At 31.3% G+C, this 27,320-nt stretch overlaps 3 protein-coding genes and 1 long non-coding RNA gene across 4 annotated transcripts; all 4 read right to left on the reverse strand.

The window, feature by feature from the left end:
- Positions 1 to 1,847: 1,847 nt before the first annotated feature.
- LOC112421862 (uncharacterized) lies at positions 1,848 to 2,850 on the reverse strand. The gene is made up of 4 exons (XM_039834640.1): positions 2,843 to 2,850; positions 2,476 to 2,710; positions 2,140 to 2,343; positions 1,848 to 2,055 (listed from the first exon to the last, which is right to left on the reverse strand). The coding sequence occupies exons 1-4, from the start codon at positions 2,848 to 2,850 to the stop codon at positions 1,954 to 1,956; spliced, it is 549 nt and encodes a 182-aa protein (XP_039690574.1). The 3' UTR covers positions 1,848 to 1,953.
- Positions 2,851 to 3,407: 557 nt separating this feature from the next.
- Positions 3,408 to 3,735, reverse strand: LOC120580597 (uncharacterized). Its single transcript, XR_005646389.1, has 2 exons — positions 3,576 to 3,735; positions 3,408 to 3,481 (listed from the first exon to the last, which is right to left on the reverse strand). It is a non-coding gene; the product is annotated as an uncharacterized lncRNA (long non-coding RNA).
- A 2,657-nt stretch (positions 3,736 to 6,392) lies between these two features.
- On the reverse strand, positions 6,393 to 10,371 carry LOC11410073 (4-coumarate--CoA ligase-like 6). The gene is made up of 6 exons (XM_003612613.3): positions 8,187 to 10,371; positions 7,683 to 7,872; positions 7,284 to 7,429; positions 7,107 to 7,174; positions 6,900 to 7,002; positions 6,393 to 6,800 (listed from the first exon to the last, which is right to left on the reverse strand). The coding sequence occupies exons 1-6, from the start codon at positions 9,270 to 9,272 to the stop codon at positions 6,687 to 6,689; spliced, it is 1,707 nt and encodes a 568-aa protein (XP_003612661.1). The 5' UTR covers positions 9,273 to 10,371; the 3' UTR covers positions 6,393 to 6,686.
- Positions 10,372 to 10,531: 160 nt separating this feature from the next.
- Positions 10,532 to 16,261, reverse strand: LOC11411106 (CSC1-like protein At1g32090). The gene is made up of 11 exons (XM_003612614.3): positions 15,948 to 16,261; positions 14,613 to 14,765; positions 14,290 to 14,425; positions 14,070 to 14,171; positions 13,559 to 13,678; positions 13,316 to 13,396; positions 12,540 to 12,880; positions 12,183 to 12,428; positions 11,764 to 12,088; positions 11,447 to 11,680; positions 10,532 to 11,088 (listed from the first exon to the last, which is right to left on the reverse strand). Exons 1-11 carry the CDS (start codon positions 16,259 to 16,261, stop codon positions 10,741 to 10,743), a joined length of 2,400 nt encoding a protein of 799 aa, XP_003612662.1. The 3' UTR covers positions 10,532 to 10,740.
- Positions 16,262 to 27,320: the final 11,059 nt, after the last annotated feature.

Below are 27,320 nucleotides of genomic sequence, written 5' to 3' on the forward strand. Positions count from 1 at the left end.
ATTTTTTATAACATTACTGGTTTTTAATATATTGCGTGTTCAAGTTTTGAAGTTTTTTCTATGAGTTTTTTTTTAATTAAAAATGAATTTGGTTCGGTACAAGGTTTTTGTTTGTTTTGGTACAAGGTTTTTCGCAAACATTATTAATTAGGTTTGCCAAAAATCTACTTGCTGCTTGAAAGTGACAAATTAGGTTTTCCTATTATTAAATGGGCATGACATTTTAGCAGTTGGTTTTGATGTAAGCAGTTGATTCGGTGCATGATGTTATTGATGGTGGACATAAGCGATACTAGTTTGTTTTTGGAGAAAAATATGAATTTTTAATATTTTTTTTTTAAAGAATGAATTTTTAATAAATTAAATAGGTTTGATTTAGCTTGGTAAATATTTCAGAAGAACATTTATATTTGAACATCTTTTATTTTTATGCATGCATTCAACATCTTATTTTTTTCTTTATCTCTCTTATCCTATCATATATGTCCTATCATTTTTTCATTCAAGAGGTAGCTTGATCTTAGATGTCTAAAAATTATTTTCCATTTCAAAAAACACAAGCATGGATGCAACTAACCCAACATGATCACATGTGAGTTTATTTGAATTATGATATCATCAATTTCAATAATAAAATGATGAAAATCTTGAGATGATTGGAAGAGAAAAAGAGACGGGGAGAACAATAAATATTTGAAGAGATAATTCGGTGTTCGTGTTTTGGTTTAGATTGGTTTTAGGCAAAAAAAAAAAAAGTCCTCAAACTCAATAATTAGAACAAAGTTGTGGTATTTTTTCACTTTTGATAATGATGATACCTATTAAAAATGGACTTCAAATTTTAATAGTAGCTTCATAAAGAAAAAATTTAGGATTGCATCACTTGTAACTTGGTCCAGCTGCTTTCCTCTCTTGTTTTATCGTGTTTCAATAAAAATTTCAGCTTGAGTAGAAGGCTCTCTATCATCCTTGGTTGCACGCTATCTAAAGCAAAAAATTATTTTTTAATAGTAGAAAAATTATCACTAATAGAAGAATTTAATTATTCGCTAATAGTAGTAAAAGTTATATACCAATCTTTCCCGAGTAAATAGTCAATTTCCCCCCCGAAATTGTAAGTTTCATCAATTACCCCCTAAAATTAACAAAACTTCAATTACCCCCCTGAAATTTCACAACGTTAGTCAATTTACCCCCTCCGTCAAATTTTTCTGTTAGTGAACATGACGTTTTGCAAATACCCCCTGAAGTTTTGCACTTATGTGCAAAATGCCACCCAAACTTAAAAATTTATATTATTTTTTTCTTAAAAACAAACAATTAATAGTTAAATATTAAAACTAACTATTAATTTTGGAATTTGGGAAAACTACATGCATATATACATCAAAATAGGCTCCAAAATGGGAAAAAATATGTATTTTTTTAAAGTAACAATAATAAGATGATTTGTGGATTAATATTGGGGGTTGTGTAGTTTAAATGGTTTGAGCAAATTGTTGAAGGAGTTGGAGGAGTTAAAAGACTAAGATGGTGAAGGAGAAAATATAAATATAAATTTGATTATTAATTTGTTTATAAACCTCTAAAAATAATAATTTGTCTATTAGAAATAACCATTATTGTCACTTTAAAAATACACATTTTTCCCTATTTTGATGTATATATGCATGTAGTTTTCCCAAATTCTAAAATTAATAGTTAGTTTTAATATTTAACTATTAATTGTTTGTTTTTGAGAAAAAATAATATAAATTTTTAAGTTTGGGGGGCATTTTGCACATAAGTGCAAAACTTCAGGGGGGGTATTTGCAAAACGTCATGTTCACTAACAGAAAAATTTGACGGAGGGGGTAAATTGACTAACGTTGTGAAATTTCAGGGGGATAATTGAAGTTTTGTTAATTTCAGGGGGGTAATTGATGAAACTTACAATTTCAGGGGGGAAATTGACTATTTACTCAATCTTTCCCTTATGACAGCAAAGCTTATGGAACCCGCTCGATGTCTCCATTTTTGTTTATCTATATTCTTAGCATTTTGATGACTGATTTCCTGTATTCATATGACGAACTAAATTGATCAAATATGAAAATAATAATGTACAATAATAAACAATTAAAATTAAATTAATCTTACTCGAATAGCTTCATATCTCCAATAAGTCATTAATTTCTTAAAGTGTGCTTCAAGTATGCCGTCTGGACGGTTTTTCAGCCGCTCACGCAAGTTTCTATACTTAGTAAAATGATTTTTCTTAATCAACCATTTATACCGCCTCCAAGCATCATTTATAATAGCATATACATCCTTCTGTCCTTTTTCTGGAACAATGTATCTTTTCTGCAAAGAAAAGGAACGTATACAGATAAATATATTGGATTAAGGATTAAGTGAAGGAACAATGTACTCAAACACACACACACACACACACACACACACACACACACACACACACACTAGAAGAGTTGATACATTGACATAGGCCCATATAGTCTTCTTCTTCTTTGGTATAGCCTTCCAATTTGTGTAAGTAAGAGGACATAAATCTGACATCCTTGCTACTGATCCCAAAAAATTGATGAATTTAGAAACTATCTTTTGACTTGGTCCAATGGCCTCTCCTTCTTCATTTACACTGTGTTTGGTAGAAGAGAAAAAGGAAAGGGAGAAGTTGAAGAGAGAGAGATAGAAAAGAAAATGAGTATTTCTTTAGTTTGGTTGTGGTGAGAAATAAGGGAGAGAGAGATAATAACATGTAGGGTCCACTGCTTTTTTAGTCTTATCTCAATAGCGAAGAAATAGCGGAGAGTTCCAATTTTTAATAATATTTCAATTATACCCTTTCATTGCATCATAAAAGACAAAAAAAATATATACGGAAGTCTGCTTGTTGTGCATAGCCTAGCCGTATACCTGTGGCTGTGGGAATAAATGAAGCAACCAGAATAGATTTTTTAATTTATGAAATGGGCTATTTTATTTTTTTGACACAATCAGTTTTTTTTTGGTACCGTACAATCTTATTCTTATCATTACATTAAGCAAATATAAATTACTATTTGTTCAAATAATTAAAATTAATAAGAACAAATAACATAAATTAACCAAATGTAAATTAATAATTAATAATTAATAATTGATTGTTTAATTAAATTAATATTGATAGCAAATGTGTTTCAATCAACATTAAATTATGTATTTGTTTATTAAGCTAAAGGGTATTTTTGTCCTTTCAAAAATAAATGCATTTCTCTCTCTTCTATTTCTCAAATCTTTCTCTTCCAAACAATATATCAAATCTACTCTATTTCTCACCTTTTTCTCTCTTTCTACACTCTCTCTCACCTATTTCTCTCTTCACAACTTCTCTTCCAAACCAAACACACCCTTAAGGTGATCTCTTGTCTATCAACTAGTGACCGAGCATGAATTTTTAAGCACAATGTGCTTCCTCTTTTTTTTTTTTTTGATGCTTCTCCTAGTTAACATTCCAATATCACAAGAGTTATACATATATATATACACACATATATAAGAGAAGCAGTGGAAAGCCAAACTAGTAGGAGTGTTACCTTCCATTGAATTATCACCATCATCATTTTCATAGTTTATCTCACCCTCAACTTCTTGTTCCCTGTCAAGTTCTTCATTTTCAGACTCCTCTGCTTCAAGTTGCTCCCTACTCCTTTTAAAGTACTCATCAAGCGACATTGAAGGAATCTTTGGAGTACTCTTTTACTTTTTCGATGGTCCATCATAAAAAAAAAATGATGATATATAAAAATATTAGAAATAGATCCCTAAAAAATTGGAAACAGATTAAGAAAAAAAAATGGTGCTACTATATATATATATATGGGGTGTATCAAATGAGATAACTTCTTAAATGAGAGGGTGAGAGGATTGATTGCTAGCCATTAGATTAAGATGAACGGTTAGGATTAGACTGGTCACCAAAACACAGCACGCACTTTGTTTTTCTTCTCCATTCTCTCTTACGCGTTATGTTTCTTCTTTCACATACTTTTCCAATTCCTTACCTTTTCAATTGTTCTTTTACTCCTAAGACCTCATATATAGTTTCTGATTTGCAAAATCAACTCTACGATCCAGATGAAGAATTTCGGTGCTATTATTTTCGGCCACCGTTTACAAAATCATAACCCTTGATTCTGCTTTCTCTAAGTCGCGACGATGCTATTATTTTCGTTTAACAAATCAGCGACGATTTGGCTTCATCTTTCTTTGTAAAATTAAACGAATGATTGTTTCATATTTCCTTGTACATACATACATATATATATATATATATTTCTTTACAAGTGACATTCATGGAGGATGTTTTCGGAGTTCTGTGCATAATTTTTTGGGGAAAAATTGATTAATAAATATAAAATATGCTTAATTCACCGTCGATTCACCAAATTACACATGCTGTTTTTGTGTCGGCACTGTTGTTGGGTTTTGCAAGTAGAAGAAATTGTTGGACAAATTCTGGAAAAACTGGACGAAGAGAGAATAGAGAAGAAAAACGAAGCACGTGTGTGTTTTAGTGACCAGTTTAATCCTAACCGTTCATCTTAATCTAGTGGCTAGCAATCAATCCTCTCACCCTCTCATTTAAGAAGTCCTCTCATTTGATACACCCCCTATATATATATATATATATATATATATATATATATATATATATATATATATATATATATATATATATATATAATTTTTATGTGGGAGTGTTTTAGCAAAGCTACACCTTAAGGTGTATTTAACCACTTTTTAGATATTCACTTGCTAAAATACTCCTTCTAAAAACTAAGTGGATGTATCCTAGCAAATGCCTATAGGATTTGCTAGAACACACCCACTTGTTTTTGTTAGAAGGTGTGTTATAACAACATACACCTTAAGGTGTATTTATTAATTTTTTAGTTATAACTTGCTAAAACACTATCACATAAAAAATTAGTGGGTGTGTTCTAGCAAATTCCTATATATATATATATATATATATATATATATATATATATATATATTTCTACCTACCTTTGTAAAAAAAAAAGAATTTCTACATTTTTTTTAAGAATATATAAGAATAAAAAATTTCTAATTTAGAATGATACAATTATTAACTACAATACATCTAAAATGGATAGAGAGATGGTTGTGTGAAAACCGATACACGAGTTAACACTAAAATATTTCAAATTTAAAAATAAATATTAATAGTGAGCAATATAAATTCAACCAACAAAATAACAATAGTAAATTGTTACCAAAAAAAAAAAAAAACAATAGTAAATTATGTTTGTAGGAGGAGTCAACTCTTTAACCTTTTCACTCTTTCTCTTTACGATTCTCTTTTATTTATCTTATATAACCTTCTTACTCTTTCACTTACTTTATAATTCTCTTTTATTTATCTTATATCATCCATTTTTTAAAACAATTTTTGGTTGTTGTAATCAATATCGGATAGTGACATAATGATAAAGAATAATATAGACGAATTAAAATGTACAAATCATAAATACTTTAGAAGAATATAAATTATAACAATAATATTCATATTTTAATGATAACGTCAACGGTACATAACATATTTTATAGGATTATACGATTAAAATTATTTTTAAATAAAATTCATAACATCCTAAAAAGGTGATCTACCAATTTTTTTTACACGATTGAGAACCTCAAAACACATCAAGCCACAAAACCACCAAAATCTAATAAAGGAGAAAAATTACCACACCATTCATCTTAAAAGATATCATGCTAGAAGTAGTGGTTTAGTTCAACACAACCCTACAAAATCGGTTTGTAAGGTGAGATATGCCATTTTTTATAAACGACTCTTTCAATGTGAATTTGGTCTTTTCCAATATACCCCTCACGCCCAACACTAACCTAACCCCACAAAACTGACTTGTAAGGTGAGATGTGTTACTCTTTATAAACCCTAATCAAGCTCTATCAACGTGGGATTTTTCCAATACACGCCTCAGGCTCAGCACTTTTGTAAATGGTGGGTGTCCTGATCAACAAATATTAAATATGATATTGAGAAAGGATAAGCTATGGTTTATGCATTTTGTTTTGTTAGTGAGCTGTTACTTGCGCAGCAAGTTAGTTAACTAACAAACTGTCTATTAACTAAAAAATCTTAACAAAATTATTTGAAGGATCAATACCCTTTCCTCGAAGGGCTTACTAAACGAGCTGTATACATAAAATCTCCTTGTGGTTGAGATATTAAATACTCATTAAAAAGTATATGACACAAGAGGCACAAATATAATTATTGTAATTATATTTTACATATAACTTTTCATGTGCATTTATTTCTATGCATCTAGAGTTCAAAAGTAATTTCTCTAGTGCACTTATAAGGATCTCTTAATATAATTGATTAGAGGTGTACATGACACAGTAATTGATAGTTTTTTCTTCTTCTGGTTTTTGGACTCTAATCTCTGCTATAGTTCTATATTCACAAATAAATAAAAAAGATATGTAGAATCGATTTTTTTTAGATACAATGTTCTTTATTCCTTTAATAGAACGAATGGTGCATGTATAAAAACAATCATATTCAACCTATTTCATGTCATGATAACCCACTATGCATAGTCTTTGGTGATTTTTCAGGATCACTCTCTAGATATGTCCACAAAAATGCCTCAGAGCTTAGAAGTCAAGCAATTCCTGAGTTCCTTTCGGAGGATTTTCCCAGTCGCAGATCTCGGTATCTTGTCTGTGAAGACCACTTTCCGAACCTTTTTGTATGGAGCAACCTGCCAGAAAAAATAAAAGGTTTAAAATGTGAAAACCATTCCAATAGTAATAGACACTATGACATCGATTCTATTATTGTCTGTCTTATAGAGAAGAACCTGCTTAGCAACGTAATCGATCACATGCTGTGAAGAAAGTACACTTCCGACTTTCTTGACCACAAATGCCACTGGAATCTCCCCAGCTACATCAACCTTGCCACTGATATCGAAAATGATGTAATACTCAAAGTCATATTTTAATGTCCAAAGAGGCACTTTAGAAGACAAAGACATAAACAAAGTGTTCATATACTTAGTACTTACGCTGTAACGGCGGCATCAACTATTTCAGGATGCGAAATTAACAAAGCTTCTAAATCAGCAGGAGCAATCTGTAATAGATCATGTATCATAGATAAGAACAATGCATACATGTTTAGTAAAAATAAATTGTATAAGAACTTTTTCTTATAGAAGTTTAATAAACAAAAAGTTTGATACCTGAAAGCCCTTGTATTTTATAATGTCTTTCAAACGGCCAGACATATATAAATATCCATCTTGATCAAAATAAACAATATCTCCAGTATGTATCCAACCATCTTTATCAATTGTTGACATTGTAGCTTCCTCATTATTCAAGTATCCTATGAAATAAAGGAAAAAATTTGGTTATGAATTTCAAATGGAATAGCAAAAGAGACAGGCAAAAAAGGTACAAGTAGGCTAAGGAATAAGACAGAAACAAAATTTATAGCAACAAAACAGTTGAAGTCAACGAATCAATTTCATCCAAAGGTAGTTTAAGATTGCACACAATAGACAAGACCTTATATATAACCATGTTTCCCTTTGTAATATATTTATCTATATGTATTTATAAAAATACAGATTTTTTACCTTTCATAATTGAAGGCCCTCTCAACCAAAGCTCACCGCTGAGGCCTGGGGGCAAAAATGTACCACTTTTCCAATCTACCACTTTTGCCTCTATGTTTGGAGCTAACAACCCTAGTGAGGAATAGTTGTGAAACTTATCAGTATTGAAGCCGCGTGTTCCTACTGCGCCCGACTCAGTCATTCCATAACCCTAAAAAGAAGCAATCATACAGCTGCACATCCTTAAAAATCTAGGAAATCAACATTTTTACCATACAGAAGTAAAGTTCAACTATTATGGTCCAGAACATGCTGTAAATGTTAATACCAATGGCACATAAATAGTATTTATCAGCTGCTGTTAAAAATAATTCCGGAGCTCACAATTTCTGTTAACTAAATGAAACCAGCATTTATTTAGCTACTAAAAGCAATAGCAAAGAAAAATAACTCAATCAATTATATAAATGATGGAGCATGACTTGCATTCTTCAATTAAGGTTAATTTGCTCCAAGGTTCTTTACCTGTATAAAATCAACATTAGGGAAAGCTTGGACAAAATCTTTTATAGCTCCTTTGCTCAAAGGCTCTGCACCGCAAGAGACATGTCTTAAACTCTGCAACTTACTTCCATTACCATCCTTTGCCTTCGCTGTCAATGCCGACAACATCATTGGAACGACATGAAAGTGTGTAACTTTATATTTATCAATCGCCCTAATAGCCTCATCAATGTCATATTTCCTTATTACAACGATTGTAGAACCCAGTGACAATAATCCGGTAGCAAAGAGCGCTAAACCATATAAATGGAACATAGGCAAAACAGCTAGATGCACAGTCTTGGAACTAGAGTAATCATATTGAGAAGCTTCAAACCTCACAAAAAGCTCAACCATAGCAATAAGATTTCTATGAGTTAAAACAACTCCTTTGCTCACACCTGTAGTACCAGAAGAATATAATATACCAGCAGTGTCTTCTTGTTTAATAACCGGCCTTTGAGGCAAATCAAAGTCACCATAAATAAGGTTTTTCTTTATTGAATAGAATTTACCATAAGTAAGGTTATAAAAACATGAGAAACAATCATGCTTCAAATCCATTTCATTTTCTGGCACAGCAATAACAGGAATGCCTAATGACTCTAGCTTCTTGATATTTTCAGGTATAGTAAAAGAAAAGCTCACACGACACTCCTTAACCTGCTTACGAATTTCGCCAACACTACTAAAAGGATTCAATGGTGTAACAACAGCACCTAGATACATAACACTCAATAGTACAATAGGATAGTAAATTGAATTTGGAAGTAAAAGCAAAACAACATCACCTTGTGAAACACCCATTTTATGAAGACCAGAAGCCAAGGATTTGACTAAAGTTAACAAATTTGAGTAAGAAATGGAAGTCCCAGATGAGGAATCAATAAGGGCTAAAACCCCGTCATGAGGGTGAGAAAAAATGAAGGAAACAACATCGAGAAAAGGGTCTGTTGGAAGGTTCCTAGGAGACTGTAAACTGCTGTAAATTCCAGGTTTTGGTGAATACCAATGAGGGTAAGTGATAGTGCTGTTGGGGATAGAAAAAAAATTCCAGTTTGTAGCCATTGATTTTCAGAAAACAAAATGGTACTGCAAAAACTTGAATGAAAGTTATGAGTTATGATTTTGCGTGTGAAATGTGAATGCTATAATAAAGAATTAGGCATTGCCTAATTTGGTTTAGAATTGAAATTGTGTGGTTTGAATAACAGGATTCATGTGGAGTTTGGCTTGCGTGTGTGTGAACATGGGAATATGAATTAGGAATGTAACAGCTAAGTCTTGGGACCATTGTGTGTGGAGAATTGTAAGATAGGCAGGGTATTTCTGCATGCATTTGTGTTATATGCGAAATTTGAATATTTGTTTTCGAGTACGACGAACAGAGAACTTTAAGGTGTTCCTCGACAGCCATAGGACGCCAACGTTCAGCATCCATCACTTTCAACAACTTAAATCTCATTTGATATTTAAAAAGTTATCTTAATATAATCTCTTAATAAAAAATTCATATTTTGTAAAAGTAGGTTTGATGAACTAAAGAACATGATGGGAAGGAAGGCTCTATCCGACATGAATTAGGCGGTGTATTGTGATATAATTCAACGTTGGTTCGTTAACTAATAGATAGAGTAAGTTTTGACAGTTACTTGCTATTCAAGTAACTAGTTTGTTAAGTTTGTTTTGAAAGTTAGTTGAGCTACTTGCTATATAAGGAAACTCAGAATGTAATTGTAGTGTTGTGGAATAAGAAAACCATTTGATTCTTTCACATGGTGTGAACTTCTCTCTTTTCATATTTTACTCCTTCCAAAATCATAAAGTATTCCAACAAGTTGGCCAGATCGAATGACGGGATCATCGCCTACTTGAGACAACTCAATCCTTTCAACCTGATCATGGCCTACTGAATCATTATCAGCACTGACACCATCACTAGCTCGACTCAATCATGATTATTTTTCACTTTGCTTTCTAAAATCATGTTTGTAGTATCTGCCTTTCATCAAATCTTACTTCAATCAACAACAATGTTATGAGCATTTTACTTCTTTCACAACTCAATAGCAACATTATTTTCCATCTAGCTAGGTGCAACATGGTATAACCTGATAATAAATATGACGAATTCTAACATCATATAGATGGTCCATGATGCAACAAGTGTATTCACTATTGGACACTGTTGGATCAAACTACTTAGACCACATTAATTTTTCAAAATAATTTTTCATGATAGCAATGCTTGAGATAATCATTCAAATAATTAGACCACATTAATTTTGCAAAAATAATAAACCAACAAAAATGAGAGACCTTTCAACTTTCCACCAACTTGATCAAGTGAAATCTTCCTACTTTAACCACCTCATTGTTAAAAAGAAGCCATAACATTTACATCAAGAAAAAAATAATGATAATTTACAATTGCAATAGGTAAATGGACAAAACACATCTAAGTCAATAAAAATTAAAAAGAAAAACACTAATAAGGGTCTTATGCAACTTTGTAACTGATAAGAATTAGCTCAATTCAAGGTTGATTTTGATATTGATAGGCATAATGAGTAGGGGAGGTAGGATGGTAATAATACTCAGGAGGTAAAGGGTAGTCATTGTAATGAGGTGGTGAAGGTTGATGTTGGTGTTGATGGACATGATGTGGTGGTGAAGGTGAACCAGGCTCACTCAATATTGGACTAGCAACATGATGAGTTTGGTGTTTATCTACTCTTACTTCAACCGTTTCTAGTTCAACCAGTTCCTCTTCTTCAACTTCGAACGATCTTAAGATTGGATGCAAGTAAGAATCTGCTAAATATGCCTTTATGTTTAGGTCAGGTTCTGTGGTTTTCTCTAGTATATCCTTAGCCATTGCTTCCTGAATAGGTCAAAAGAAAAATCAGTTTACGATACAACTGCCAAATATGAGCAAGCAACTACATTATCATGGTTTGGTACCCTTTCCAAACTGATTCTCTCTTCAGAAGGCATTGACCATAACTTAAAACAAAAAAAATTAACTCACGCTAATTAAGAATATTAGTTCATCTCATTCAACTTTTTTCATATAGTCAAAAAAGCAATTGCATTTCTTAAACTTTTTTTTTTTTTTTAAGATGTAAGATTGCTTATATTTTATATCACCAAACCTGAGTTTATTTATTTTTATTTATATTTGAGACTGGAACAATAATTTGTAATATTGGCCTAATATATTGCACGTTAACATCACATACCTCAACAGGGTACTTCCTAAATGCTGGCTCAAAACGTCTCTTGCAGTACTTGTGAAATGCAAATGTCAATATTGGTAACATTATAAGCAAAGGTGTAGACTTCACTGCCTTTTTTGTGCTAAGCAAGCCAAACAGAAGAATCTGGGATAGTATTAAGCTTGCGATGATGCGGCTGTGAACTTGTGGCCAAAATGCAGCAGCGCTTTCATATTGTTGATGGTAGACATTGATTATCTACAACGTCAAACATTGTCAAAAAATTATATTTATAATACAGTGTCGTTGAATTTTCAGACAAAAACGTTATAGGCACTGACCTGATGACGGTAAACCAAATATGCAAAGGCGAAGAAGACAAGTATGAAAGGAAGAAGGATTGGAGTCATCACAGCATACACAATACCAAGAAGGAAATATAGTTGAAGGCTCGGAAGAGTTTCGGGAAACTCCACACTCCCTGGATCCATGGCCTTTCCTCGATCTCTCTCGGTTTTAACTATGAACATGTTCTTAAGATGATATATAACCAATGGCTTTAATCTGAGAATCTCACCAGCAATTCCAGCCCAGCCATCAACCATTATGTAAGTTATAAAGAAGGTAGCCTTCATTGGAATGGAAACTCCAATTGTTCTAGGAATTCTATAATCAACAAAAACCCACAAAAATCTGTCACATGGAGGCAACGAAAAAAACTAGGAAAAAATTGACAAGAAAAAATAACAACAAAACATACTGTGTAGGTGACTGATGAAGAAAAGCATGCAGTTGTTCAAATGCAGTTCCAGTTATTATGCTTCCCAAGAAAACATTCACCAGCATAAAGTAATAATATTTTGCTGCTGTTTTCCGCTCGAGAGTTGATAATGCAATATATCCCTCAATTTTTGACATAATCATCAGAACTGTTGGTAGAATATATAAAAATATTTTAAGGGCCAAACCAGGAAGAAAACCTTGTAGAAAGGACTTGATGAATTTCCTGCCAAAAGCAAAAGAAAACGAGTTTTAACTACTAGACAATTGTATTGAAGGCCATAATATTAATCTAGAGTTTAATATTTGATAGAATCGGAGAATTGTGTTCACTTACAACTCTATCACTGGTCTGAGGAAAGGAGCAACTTTTTCAAGACCATCCAAATTTGCAAGGGATTGAACAAAAGCAATGGGAATCATGTAGAAGAATACCAAGGCAAACACCGACAACGTTATTACAAGTTTACGGACAGTTAAAGAAACAAATGGTATGGACAAGTTTTGCCAATATATGTCACGTGGCTCTGGAGCCCAATCGGTCAACCAAAGTGTAGGATTTTTGCTTTGTTGGGTTTGTGCACATACTGATGCTGCCCAACGTGAATTGAATGAAAGAAAAGCCACTGGCAAAATAGATTTAGGATCTTTTATAATTTTCTGGCGCTCCAATGTCATCTGCACAAGACATGTCAAAGTACCCCCAAGAAATGAGGAAAGTGCATGCATTATTACTATTACTATTACTAGCATAAGGACAAGGAAAATTACTTTACAGAATTTTAATTACAAAAATATTCAAATAACAATGAGTTAGACCCTGTCTGGATAAACAGCTTAATCAAGCGCTTATAGCATAAGTGCTTATCATACAAATGTTTATGTATAAGCTTTCTATAACGAAAGATATAATAAAGTCAAATTGTTTTCAAAAGTTATCTTGGAGAGCTTATAGAAATAATATGAAACAGCTTATGGACATGTCATAAGTTGTTTCCATAAGCTCTTCAAAACAGTCTCACAAGTGTTTCTGCCAATAGATAAGCTCAAATAAGTCAACACAATTTCAAACAAGCCCTTAACATATTGCATAGAAAAACAAAAGCAACTTACCAGTTTATCAAGTTCCTTAACATGTTGGTCATAGTACTCGATAGCATCAACTTTCCTACCCCAAAGCCCTAAACATCCAGTCTACAAAATGAAAAGAGAGAACATCGTCAGATTCTGGATTTGAATAGACTTTTGTTAAGTCACATACTGTAGTTCTTGTATTCATGGTAATTACCATTAATGTTTTAAAAATCACCGGTTCAATCTTTGGTCCAATTCTAAAACAATGGAAACATTACATACCTTGACAGTTGGCCTTGTATCAGGATGTTTCTGAAACTTGATCCGGTAATAGTCCAGCCAATTTTGAAGTCTATCTCTTTTTCTCACAAATTTAGCGAATCTATTTGCATTGTAGACAGCCTGAAAGGGAAAATTGAATTTGACAATAGGAACATGACAGTAATATAATGCAAAGAATGTTCTGCTGACTTAAAATATACGAATGCTTTTTTATTTTTTTAATCGGAAAAATTTATTAAGCTAAGCCTGTGAAAGAAACAAATAGCTCACATAAACAGAAGCGAAATTACGAATGCTAACATCATGTATAAATATTATACTCATTTGAAATAATTTCATATATGTGTTTTCAATCATACATCGTGGAAAATAGCAATTGTGTCACAGGACAAAAGTGGTTTGTGAAAATTATGCTACACTAAAGTGCTATAGCCAATATTTGATCACACTGTTTTACATTAGTTTATTATATTTCAGACCTTACCAATCAAGAATGTCGTAAAATTCATACCTGGTGTCCAATATAATGATCTGGGTGGTTTGTTTTAAAGAAGCTGTCCACACTATCTGATACCGAGTGACCAGAAATATGAGGGACATTCCTGACAACTACCTGCAACAACCATGAAAACCATGAGGTTTTCGAAAAAATAATTTAAATGAACTAGAAGAGATAAAATCCGCGATTAATAGGAGGAATAATTCACGCTGAATTAAAACTTTCAGCTCACCGTAAATTGCTCTACACGCCTGCGTTGTGAGGCCAAGAAATGCAATCTCATTAAAGCTACATTATCATACTCCTTGTAGAGCAGAAAACAAATCCATATTGTTAACATGTATTCCAATCCTATGTGAACAAAAAATCTGAAAATTGATAATTACAGCTGTTAGATAACTAAGAGAGGCGGTAGCACAAACTTATCATCATGGAAATATAATGTAGCTACAACCATGAAAGGAAAAGCTAGAAACATGAAAAATGTAATGCAGCTATATCATGAGCCAATGTACGGTATGAAAACCAACTTGGAATGTTGTGAACTATTCATACCTTAAAGATTTAGGCGGAACATTTGATATCGAGAGTTTATCGATATCACTCACGACCAATTCTCTTCTTAGGAAAAATAATGTCCCACTTGATACATTGACTGGAATAAGAATGAGGAGTGCCACAATTGTCACCGGAATAAACATCTTTAAGCTGAAGTGTAACACATAAAAACTAGTCAGAACAATCAACAATATATAAAATAATTTCAAAATTAAAGGTAAACCGACCTTATACTATATGAGTGTTGCTAGCACTCCTCTTCTAACATAAGGATTGTACTAATAATTCAACTTAGCCTATGTTTGTTTCCACATTTTTACCTACCAGAATCACATTTTGGTTAATCAAACGTGATTTGACCATAAATTGTTACGTTTGGCTTTTGACTTTAGAATCAATCCTAGTCCCGAAGTCAAATCTATCTAAAAGCTAATACTTCTAGTTTCTGTGGCATAGAATCAATTCTCAAGTTTATTGACATATATACATGCATAAAAGCAATTCTAATCCAAAATATCCAAACATAAATTGTTAAAGAAAATATGTTTTTGTGAATACATAAGTCACTTTTTTGTTCAACTCAGTTTCAACCAATATCAATTTTATCAAATTAATTTAGTTAATTTATTTTTTTTGTCAACGCAGAACGAATCGCGTGCTTAATATGATAAATAGAAAAATTGCAGCCTTCACACGTAACAAGAACAAAATTCACACACATATAACAGTACATAAATTGAGCAAGATTGAAGGAAAGAAGAAAATACAGCAACACCCCACATGGAACAAACACCAAAGTTTAAGCTCACACGAAAAACACCTCAAGAAACAAACAAAAGCTGACATTAACAGAAAAGAAAGTTGAAAACAACACGGCATGACTCTTAATTGAATCTCTTTGATAACAGAAAATTCTTAACATCTTCACAAGGATAGAAAAACCAGACATTATTGTTCCTTGAATAATTTTCACAACACAAATGCTTCACATCAATTACACAACTAACAAAAACACAATTTTCATGAAGACATCAAAAAGTAATTTTTTTTTTTTTTTTCAATTATGAGTTATGCTGAAAATTATAGCATAAAAATAAAATTTCAGTTCTAATTAACACAACTAAACAATGTGCCTAAAAATTAAACCTTTTTTTATGATAATTAAACAAAAACAAAAACAAAAAAAAAAAAACTAAACAGAATTGGACAATTCTCAGCACCCATTATGAGTTAAGCTGAAAACTATACCTGCAACAAAGATTAAGCAACATAGAGTGATAAAAATCAAAACTTTATGGTAAATAAATTACAAAAGAGATAAAAGAAGATTACCCAAGAGTGTAAATTCTGAGAAAAACAGCAGAATCAAGACCAGCATGATTAATAATTTCAGTCTCACTCATTCTCAAAGCTTGAGGCATCCAATTAAGAAAAGTCAAATAAGTCTTGAAATTAAGATTAACAAATTTTCCAACAAAATTTGCAGAGCTTCTTGGATTGCTTCTGCCACCACTAATATACCATTTAGGGAAATAAACTCTGTCATTGATTGGTTGAATTCTTAGCAAAGCAAATGCTAACAAGAATGCAAAGGCTGAGAGTATGTTGATAGCTGCTGAGACACCAATGTCTTGAAGAGTTGCCATTCTAGAGAGAGAGAGAGAGTTTTTAGAGAGAGAAAAACAAAGCAAAGAAGTGTAACTGATTTTACATTAATCTGTGTTGTTTATTATAGGAAAGAGTGTTTGGACTTTTTTTGAGAATATATTAATGGAGTTTGTGATGAGTAGAGAGCACTATAGTTAAGAAATTTTTGGGATTTGCATGTGCTAGGAATGGAAGATAGAACAAGGTGGCATGTTCTAGTTTGTGTTACTTGTGTAGAGTTTGTTTGTACTTGGTTGCTGTTTTTTTTGTTTTTATATATAAAAATTTATCATATGATATATAAAAATATAATATATTTTTTCAAGAAAATATGATAATATAATATATGAAAAAATTGGGTGTTGAAAATTCTAAAAGAGTGTTTATGAAGATATGTATATTATTTATAAATTAATGGTAATGATTTCCTTATATTGACAATAGAATTTCAACTCATATCTTTAAGATATTGATTGGATTTTTTTTTAAGGAATATTGATTGCATTCTTATTAATTTCATCCTTCTTTAGTGGGATTTAATTTGAATGTATAATGTGTTTATTTTATTTTTACATATAGGCATCTAGGAGATATTTGCAAAGATATTTTAGAAACAAATATGATAATGGAATTTTATTTTTGTATGTGTTAGAAAGTTTTTTTTTTTTTGACAAATATGTGTTACAAAGTTTTAAAATATTGTACCAAAAAAGGTTTTTAAATATTATTTTTTAATAGAAAAATTTTAAATTATAAAAACTAATCTCTTAGATTTGGAGTAAGAAGGATTGGATCATCTCAATTGTAGAAAAAAAATAAAATTTGAGAAGATTATGTGAATGATCTCACTATTAAAATACATTAGACTCCACTTATAATTTTTATTAGTTATTGAGTTCAATATACTTTAGTGTGAGGTTATGTTGAACCCTCCCTTTGGCTATCCAAACCGTTAAACATTTTTTATTTTAATTTTTGTAAAGTCCATACCGTTACTTCATGATACATAATAGCTCTAATGTGAGTGTTAGCACTTAGCATAGTCTAAGATCTTCTTCTAAGAATAAAGTGTGTGTAATGTTTTGTTTTTGTGATTGTCTTTATCAATGTTCATATGTCATTATCATGTCACGCGTCAAAGTAATTAAAAGGTAATAAAATTAAAGGGGCTAATCTTTTTAATTTGTTTATTTATTTGCTTTTGGTATCTTTTCCACGCGGCGGGAAAGTTTGCTGTAATAATAATGATGTAAATCGCTGGGTTTGCGGCAATAAATGATGGTCCATATGCATCAACAATTTATTTCCTTTTATTCTAAATTTCTAAACCATATAATTTGATTCCTTCTTTTTTTTATGACTAAATATAATGTCTTTCCTTAATCTCAATATACGTAGGCGTGTTTCTTTCTATATACATATACTGTACAAAAATATTGTTTTTTAAGAGAATACTGCACAAAAATAATTTGATTCCAATAGTGGTGGGTAATGGTGAGATGACATTATTTTGTCATGACCCTTGGTTGGAAAGTGGTAAGTTGAAAGAGATATATAGTAGGCTCTTTGTCATATGCTGCAATGCTAATGTGTCGATGAAAAATATGTTTAGATTAGGTTGGTGGCTATTGGAGGTGCTTGGGTTTGGAGGCATAGTTTATTTGTATGGGAAGAGGGTTTGTTTGTAAGACAATATTTTAGACAGTGTTCATGGAGGTTTGATCATAGTGAATGTTACTTTGTCAAAAGGTGTTTATCAAGAGGAGGAGGGACTAGGGTCGGTTGTGTTGGACTAAACTGATTATGTTAAGAGGGACATTATTTCTTTGGTAATTTCTTCAAAACCAAATTCATATGAAGGACAATTTTGTTAGGCGGGACATTGTGATTTCATGAACGCTCTTCAATCTATTTGAATGTTGTTTGGACTTTATCGGAAGCACACAATAATCGTCTCGTTGGTCATAAACAATCAAAATCTACATATGATCATGTATATTATTTATTGATCGAGTAAAAAAAATTCAGACATGGTGGCTGATTACGACCCATAACAAAAAATTAGGTTCAATTTGAATTAGTGGTGGGTTAATCCTTTAGCTGTCTTGGTATTATGACTCGATAAAGTAGTAGCGAGTTATATCTTATTTCACCTTTGTATTTTTGTTGTTCTTGTAACTTGGTTGTAATGACTTCGTTATCCTATTCTTTGCACACATTGTGCTAGAATAGTGTTTCAATATACTATTATTTTTTGTTTGCCTTTTAAAAACAAAAAAGAGCAAATTGAGCATAAGGAAAATTGAAAAAAATAATATTATAATGTCAACACAAAATTATGACTCCTAGGGTCAGTTTGGTTTGAGGTGAATGAGGGGGGAAGAGAGAAATTATTTTTAATTTTAGGTGTTTGATTCAATTTATTGGAGGGAAAGGGAGAAATATCTTTCGAGTCAAGTTTAGTTCCGTCTTCAATATCATTTTATTTAAGGTTTTATAAGTCCTAGCTCAACTGGCAAAAATATCGAAATTGTTTAGCAGAACGTCATGACTGGGGTTCGAACCCCGATACCTTCACTTTATGTGTGAGTTTATAATGTCTTTACCATCTCATCTATCTACAAGAAAAAAAAAAGAATTATTTAGTAAAGAAATGAATTTCATCAAATCTCCCGAACTCTGCATATGCGGGAGCTCTAGTGCACCGGGTTGCCCTAGAAGAATGAGAATTGTAAGGAACAACAACAGAATTGTGAAAATAATCAATAAGTATCCTAGAGAATGCCTCCATTTTCATAAGCCTTTTTGTCATTAACAAATTTGCATGAACCCGTAAAATATCTATCCTATTAAAGTTGGGTAGTACTCAAAACTCAAATCATTTATGGCTTCCTTATGTAAAATTAATGGAAAAGAGTAATTTGCATGAGGAAACCAAACCAAGAGGTGTGCCTTGATGGGTACAACATACTCCATCTTCTCTAAACATCTTATTGATGGAAACAACATCCACAAATTCCTTGAAGAAACAAACAATATAAATAGACAAGGCATTAATATGGTTAGTAGTCAAACACAAATCATCATCATAGTAAAGAGATTACATTGGTTGTCTAGCAACTAAAGTTCTCTTTGCTTATTTTTTTTCAAGAACATGGATGTCTCATATCCCTTATGTCGCACGACTATTGTTTTATTTAGAATTGTTGTGGAATAAACTAGTGTTTTGTATTCAGATCATCCAAATAATATGTGTCGTTTTGCATCATTATTATTAGAAAGTAGGGAAGAATTATCATTTTTGGCAATTATCAATATTACATAAAAAAATCTTGGCTATTTTAATTTTTTTCACAAATGAAAATTTTCTTATATTTTTTACACTCTTTTAACTCAATTATTTTCGGTCATACTTTCTACTTTTTCACTCGTTTCTTTTTATTTTGATATTTATCTTTTGCTTTTGGATGTCTCCACAAGCAATAACTTTGGCCTTTGATTAATTGGAGATTTCAAACCCCACATGTGAAAAAGGATAAAGTCGCTTTTGGAAGTCTCCACTATATATATAAAAATGGTAAACTTGATCACTATTTGGATAAAATGGACTATCAATATATGCCATATATGTTGAGATGCTTAATCTTCACTCCACATTTTCTAAAAAATTACATATTATTTCAAAAGCGTACTTTTAGACAATACTTGTTAAAAAATACATTTCAAACATAAAAACAATTGTTTTCTTTCTATATTTATATATGTAAAGAGCAATGATATTTGTACATCCATTCCATAACAACTTTAGTGACAACCTTGTTTTTCTCTCTTTTTATTGGTCAAAAACAATGGAGAGAGAAAAATGAAGAGAGATGATAAGACATCATGTGAGTATGAGAAAGAAAATTGTACAAAAGTTATCACAAATTGGTTGTACAAATATCATTTTTCATATGTAAAGTCATGTAGGAGCATGGAAAATGTTTCTTCTCATACATACCTGTATACAAGAAAGTAAACAACAAAAGTGAAGAAGCAAAAAGAAGTATAGAGAAAAAAACTATACATGTGGTGGTATGGTGAATAAATAATATTAGACGTGTTGGAATGAAAGAGATGGCATCTCACCCGTGACACTATCCCAAGATGCGTTTCGTTCTTCTTTTTTGTTCTATGCACGGACCCTTAAGTACAAGTTTGCTTAACTAAGCAAAACGACAAGTTCAAAAGTAAACAAATAAATTTGACCCTTTTTCTTTGCCCATTTACCCATAACTAGGGTTATTTTGTTGTGGGAAAGTGATTCTCTGCACTCAAAAAAAGTGATTAATGATATCAGCCGTCTGATTTGATAGAACAATTTTTATTTCACTTCTGATCTTTAAATAATCACAATTCGATTTCAATCGTAAGGCCAACAACATTATAACTGCGTGACTGTATTATTTGCCTGACTGCAGGGAATCATGGTCCTTTGTTGTGGCCCGTGTGTTTAGTAGATATCTAGATTTTAAGTGTGAGGTTCAAAGGAGATTTGAGTTATGATATTTCAATTAACTAAAACATAAGATAATTGGAAGAAATCAAATTTGAACTCAAATGTCATTCTTTATTGTTAAACAAAACATGTCATGCTTTGGTTGCTTGCTAATTATTATTATTTTTTTAAATCGGTATCCGATCCAAGAATCGACTAATTCGAGGGGACCAATCCCACCACCCACTTGCGGGGCCCCGTTTAAAGCCAGAGTAAGCTCTGTATGAACTTAGCCCACCAAAATTGGCACCAGAGGAAATCGAACCTGAGACATTTGGAGGAGCAAACTCCAAGATTTCAAGCCAATCACTAGGCCAACCCGAAATGGGTTAGTTGCTTACTAACTTAATCCACGTTAATGTTATAGGACAAATACAATAATCATTAAGTCTATTTGAATTTGTGTTGATCCTACCAAAACATAAATTTGACTTGTACATGAAAACGGTTCAGTTATAAACACTAGACTCTTGACCCGTGCGAGCACGGGTCCTACCAAAAAGAAATTAAACGAATAAGTCGCAATAATGTAAACATATATACCAAAACATAAAGTGTTCTGAACAAATCCCAACACTTTGCCAAACATAACACCTCCTCCTTTGTGAGACTATCTTTGGGAAAAGGAAAATGGCTATAAAGTAAACTTGGTCTGGTGAAGAGGATTATTATGTAGCCTCTCAATTTTCACCTCAAGAACAATGTGTTTCTTAAATTGGCCCCCCCTACTTTAGTCAAATTGCAATTTCGGTTCCCTAATTTTTTAATAGCGTAATTTTGATCCACCATTCATAAACTTTCAACAAAACATGATTTGGACAATCCAATTTGATGGCATGTCAATAAATTATATGACTTGAGATGAAAACTAAGACAAATCACTTAGAGTCTTAAAAAAATGGGGTTTTAAATTGAGTCGTAATCGAGCATAGAAAGTCAAAAGAAGATCAATTAAAATGAGGCAAGAGGATGGCAGTGAACAATTTATTGTTATTTCATCAAATTAAATTGTCAAAATCATGGTTTGATCAAATTTTTGAAATAGTAGGATAAAAATATAGTTTGGGAAAATAGGAGGTGTAACGTCCTAATTTGAGTATTTAAAGTTAGAGTTAATAGACTTTTACCCCCTGCAATATATGTCACTTTTGGTTTTCCCCCATGTAAATTTTTTTTGTTAGATTTCGTCCTTGTAAATTTTTTTCTTTTGGAATACCCCACCTAGGCCAGCTGACTATGTATTTTCGCTGATGTGGCATGCTGAGTCACCTTTTTCTGATGACGTGGCGCGCTGACTGTATAATTATTTTTATTATTGTGCACACGTGGCATTTGTGATTTTTTTTTACAAAATAAAAAAATTCTAGAAAAATTTATAAAAATGAAAAAAATCTGGAAAAATTATATTAAAAAAATTTGAATTTATTTTAAAAAATTTCGAAATATATTTTCTTATTATTTAAATTTTTTTTGAAATAGTTTATGTTCTTGAAATTTTTATAAGAAGTGTTACTTTTTATTAGAATTTAAAATATTTCAGGAACTTAATTCAGATTTTTTTTTTAATTTTTTCGACAATTTCGATATATATTAATCTTTTCAAGATTTTTTTTTTTAAATTTTTACAGATTTTTTCTAGAATTTTTTCATTATTTTTATTAATTTTTCCGGTATTTTTTTATTTTTTCAGCATTTGTTTTCATTATTTTTCTAGAATTTTTTTAATTATTTTTCTTATAAGAAAAAACACAAATGCCACGTGTACACAATAAAAAAATAATAAAAGTATACTGTCAGCGCGCCACGTGATCAGAAAACGGTGACTCAGTGTGCCACATCAGCGAAAATGCACAGTCAGCTGACCTAGGAGGGTATTCCAAAACAAAAAAAAGTTTACAAGGACGGAATCTGACAACAAAATTAACAGGGAGGAAAACCAAAAGTGACCTATATTTAAGGGAATAAAAGCCTATTAACCCTTAAAGTTAAAACACTTTCATCTCAAATGAGGATTGACCTTTAAAATCTTAACTTGAAACTTCAATTAAAACAACTTTAAATAACCAGAATTATAAAATATGTTTACAAAGTTACATAATTAACAATTTTGAAATAATACAACAGGGTGGACCGACCTTCAAACTAGACTCTAATTGTGATCCGGCCTTTGATGGTACTCTAAAATGGCTTATACCTGAAAAAATGGAAATAAACATGCGGTGAGATATTAATTATCTCTGTAAGCTTCCCGACTTAGGATAAAATACAATCTTACCATTGAAAAAGATTTTTCATAAGATGTAAACTTGACAAGTAATTTAGATATAATCGAGTAAGAACATTAGTTTATTTCATTACAATAAACATTATTATTCAATCATTTATTCTTAAACTTATAACTTAAAAAAATTATAAGCAACTTCTAGGTTAACGAACGTGGAAAAACCTTGATAACCTAAATTAACTGACTTGTGAACATAAATTGTCGTTACATTAGAACTATCACTAACAAATCAATTATCCATCAGAAATCATCTGGTAAGGTGGAGAATTAACTCCGATAAACGGTGCCCCGTTTACCCCTTCTTACACGTCCCGTCGTAGACGGAGAATCCACCTGGCTAGGGCGAATCCTAATATTCCTACTCAATATTATATATTCATCAACTTAATTATAGATAAGAATGGCTAGATCAAATTCAAATTCATATTCCATTCACCTATCATACATTAATTTGACATACATGTTAATTCATCAATTTCATATGCAATTAGGAGATTAACAACCTTCTAGGTTTAATTTACCTAGCATTCATTCAATTCATCAAACCACTTCAGCATTAAAACAACAATTCAGTAGACTACATCAATCACAAATAGTTTCACTACAATTCATTTCTAACCCAAGTTGTAGTTCTTTAAAGTCAACAATGTTTCCATAATAATTCTGTGACAGTGCGTCTGTGTTAATAGAGTTGCTGCGACCTGCTCTTACATGCTAAAATTATGAAATTTAATGTCATGAAAAAAAAAGATGTCTTCTTTCAAATGCAATTGGTCCCATTCAAAAACGAGTTTCCTCGCTAAAGATATAAATGATTTAAGCTTACTGATGCAGAAAATTTTATAAAACACTACAGTCATTTTCATAATATTGTGAAAAAAACATAAAAGTACCGTAAAATTACAAGACTTTAAAGTCATTTTCAATTGGTTTCACTTGAAAATGAGTTTTGTAGCTCAAGTTATATGAATTTAAAGTCAGCTATGGCATAATCACTTTCACCTTAAGGACAACGTGTTTCTTAAATTGGTCCCCCTACTTTAGTCAAACTGCAATTTCGGTTCCCTCTATCCACCATTTCATAAACTTTGAACAAGTCACGATTTCGACAATCCAATTTGATGGCGTGTCAATAAATTATGTGACTTGACATGAAAACTAAGACAAATTACTTACAGTTTTTAAAAAACGGGGTGTTAAATTGAGTTGTGATCAAACATGAGTTATGATCAAACATACAGAGTCAAAAGAAAATTAAGTTGAAATGATGCAAGAGGATGGTAGCGAATAATCTATTGTCACTTAATCAAATTAAATGGTCAACATTGATCAAAGTTTTGAAATAGTGGGTCAAAATTATGGTTTGGGAAAGTAAGAGGACTAGTGCTACATTTATGTAAAAAAAATATCAATACATAAGCGAGAAAAAGATGACATCGTTGTCCTCAAACAAAAATTTGAGAGTAAAAAAGTACATCATGATATATCTAACAAAAAAATTGAAGATGTCCCAAATTCTACCTATTAGAATTGAACATGCAACAGCAACATTCACTGCAGCAGATGGTACAGGTCTGGCAGCCACCGCAATAAGCTGAAGCGTTGGGACTAAGAGATGCTATTGTTTGGGTATGTCAAAAGTGCATATTAAGCTAGATTGTAAGCTAGTGGTAGAAAGCATTGTTGACATAACTATAACCAATCCGAATTTGAAAACATTATAGATATTAGTAGGGATTTATTACAACATTTTTCAAACTTTAAAATAAGTTTCATCTGAAAACAAGCAAATTATATCGCCTATAATCAGCTAAGACGGTAAAGTTGTATGCTAGTCACCAAATATTCAATTGATTCCATCTTATATTAATACTATTTTAAAGAATGAAATAATATAAGATTCTTGTGATAAAAAAAGAAAGAATTGATCACTAATATCTTCATATTTTAGATTTTTTGGTGTTTTATTCATTTTCAAACTACTAAAGTGATATATGATATATTTTTCTGTATATGTGACCAAACTAAGATTTAATAATTTATTTCTCACATGATTGTATTTTAAATTTTTCACAAATTGGGTCATGTTCTTCACAGATAAAATTATTCAATAATTTTTAGTCGAATTAATACTTCAATTTTCGGTTGAAAAAAATTATCAACAAATATTTTTTAATTCGGGGGCATGTGCCCCCAATGTGGCTAACTTAGATCCCTCTATATTTTTATGTATAATCATATTTTTATAAGAAAAAAAAAATAAAGTTAAAATGCTTTTACATAAGTTATAAATTGTTTTCATAAGAAATCGTAGAGAGCTTACAAAAATAACATGAATATTATATAAACTGTTTTTATGAGTTGTTCATATGAAATCTTAGAGAGCTTACAAAAATAACATGAATATTTTATAAACTGTTTTTATGAGTTGTTCAAAAGAGTCACATAAATATTTATGTTTTTAGATAAGTTTTTATTTTTGTTGAAGGAATGTCTTTAGATAAGTTAAAATAAAGCAATTCAAATAGATCCAAAAATAAAAAGGAATATTGTTGGAATTTCTAAAAGACAATTTCTTTTCTCACCCTCCATACCTTTACACCTGCTTCAGATTATATAATTTAAAATATTTAGGGTGTTGGAGGGTGTTTTTAACGTATTTTTACACCTTTTAGATTATATATAATTCAAACTGTTGTAGGACGCGCGAGAAGTTAGTAATGTGCAATAAGAAACTCTCTTTTTAAAATATGGAGATGAGGGAGTAATTAGAAGAATAGGCCCATTATATTTTTGATTACCTCAGTATCAAGAAAATTGCTCATTAGGCACCCTCGGTTTGCTCTCAGGCACCCCAAACTTACGATTTTCCCCTAGCGACAGTTAATTACTGTTCATTGGTATACGGTAGTTAATTTCCGTTCACTGCTACGACACTTTGTCGTTCCAAACCTGGTGATATATTAGGCAACTCACTTGTGCAACACACTATTAACGAAATTGGATGAAAAAATGGTAACATTATAAATATTTTATGATTTAAAAGATCAATTTATTAAAAATAATAATTAAGATTAATTTGTTATAAAAAAAAATTAAAAGTCTAATATATTACAAACAACTGACTTAAAGTAATGCGAGAGATATTTGACATAGTTTATAGCTATAAACTTTATATTAGTTATATTTCCTTTCTATTTTCTTCCTTCCCCTTATCTCTTTTTTCTTTTTCTATTATTAAAATATCTTCTTTCATATGCATGGCCTATGAATATATTTTTTTTAAGAAGCTAAAATGAAATTTATTTAAAACACAAAAAAATTCCAACGAGCATAAGAAATGCTAAGCTAGGAGTCTTAAAATAGCAACATACAAAGGAAAAGTGTGTCGTATATATACAGAGCATCTAAACAAACATCTAAATATTAAATACAAACTTCTACAAACAAACCAAAAACACCCTCCACCAATGGCCCACTTGAAACCAATAAAAACAAAACATCAAAACCATAAAATCATCTCAAAAAACCAAAATCTAAACTCCCGCACAATATCAAGAAACAAATCTTGTGCCAAACCGTTGCAAAACCCCTTCAAAATAGCTATCAAACCTACCAAAAACTCGTGTAACCACACATTGTTTCTCTTTTGCATTTGAGCATAGGCAAACGCCAAAAAAATCACCACCTAAAAAACACGTACCATCCTACAAAACCACATTGAACAAATAGTCAATTCTTAAAACAAGCTACACCGTCTAAAATCCATGTATTTGAAAACCCATCAACAACGAACCCATAGAAGAACCACATAAATCAAAACCCACAACCAGACCAAACACAAGTTGTCCATATGATTTTTAATTACTACATCAGCCTTGTGGATCCACAACACTAGCTGTATGGTCAAATTGTCCAAAGTTCCAATCTTTTAAAAACATTTTAATTATGTATTAGTTTAGTTATCTTTCTTTTCTCTTTTTGGTATTTTCTTCTTTCCCCTCATCTCTTGTATTTTTTTTTTTTTTTTAATTTCCTATTATTGCAAGATATTCTTTCATAGAGCAAACCTTGTATGATCACAAGCTTGTAAAATATTATTGAATATTCTTTCATAACTCTCAATCTCCTCCTCTCTCCTCCTTACACTTTTCACTTGCCTTTTCAATATATATATATACTTGGAAAAAAAATAATATTCATATGCATGGAATATGGATAAAAGTACTAGAGCCAG

This window comes from Medicago truncatula, chromosome 5, assembly GCF_003473485.1.
Source record: "Medicago truncatula cultivar Jemalong A17 chromosome 5, MtrunA17r5.0-ANR, whole genome shotgun sequence".
Classification (NCBI taxonomy): Eukaryota; Viridiplantae; Streptophyta; class Magnoliopsida; order Fabales; family Fabaceae; genus Medicago; species Medicago truncatula.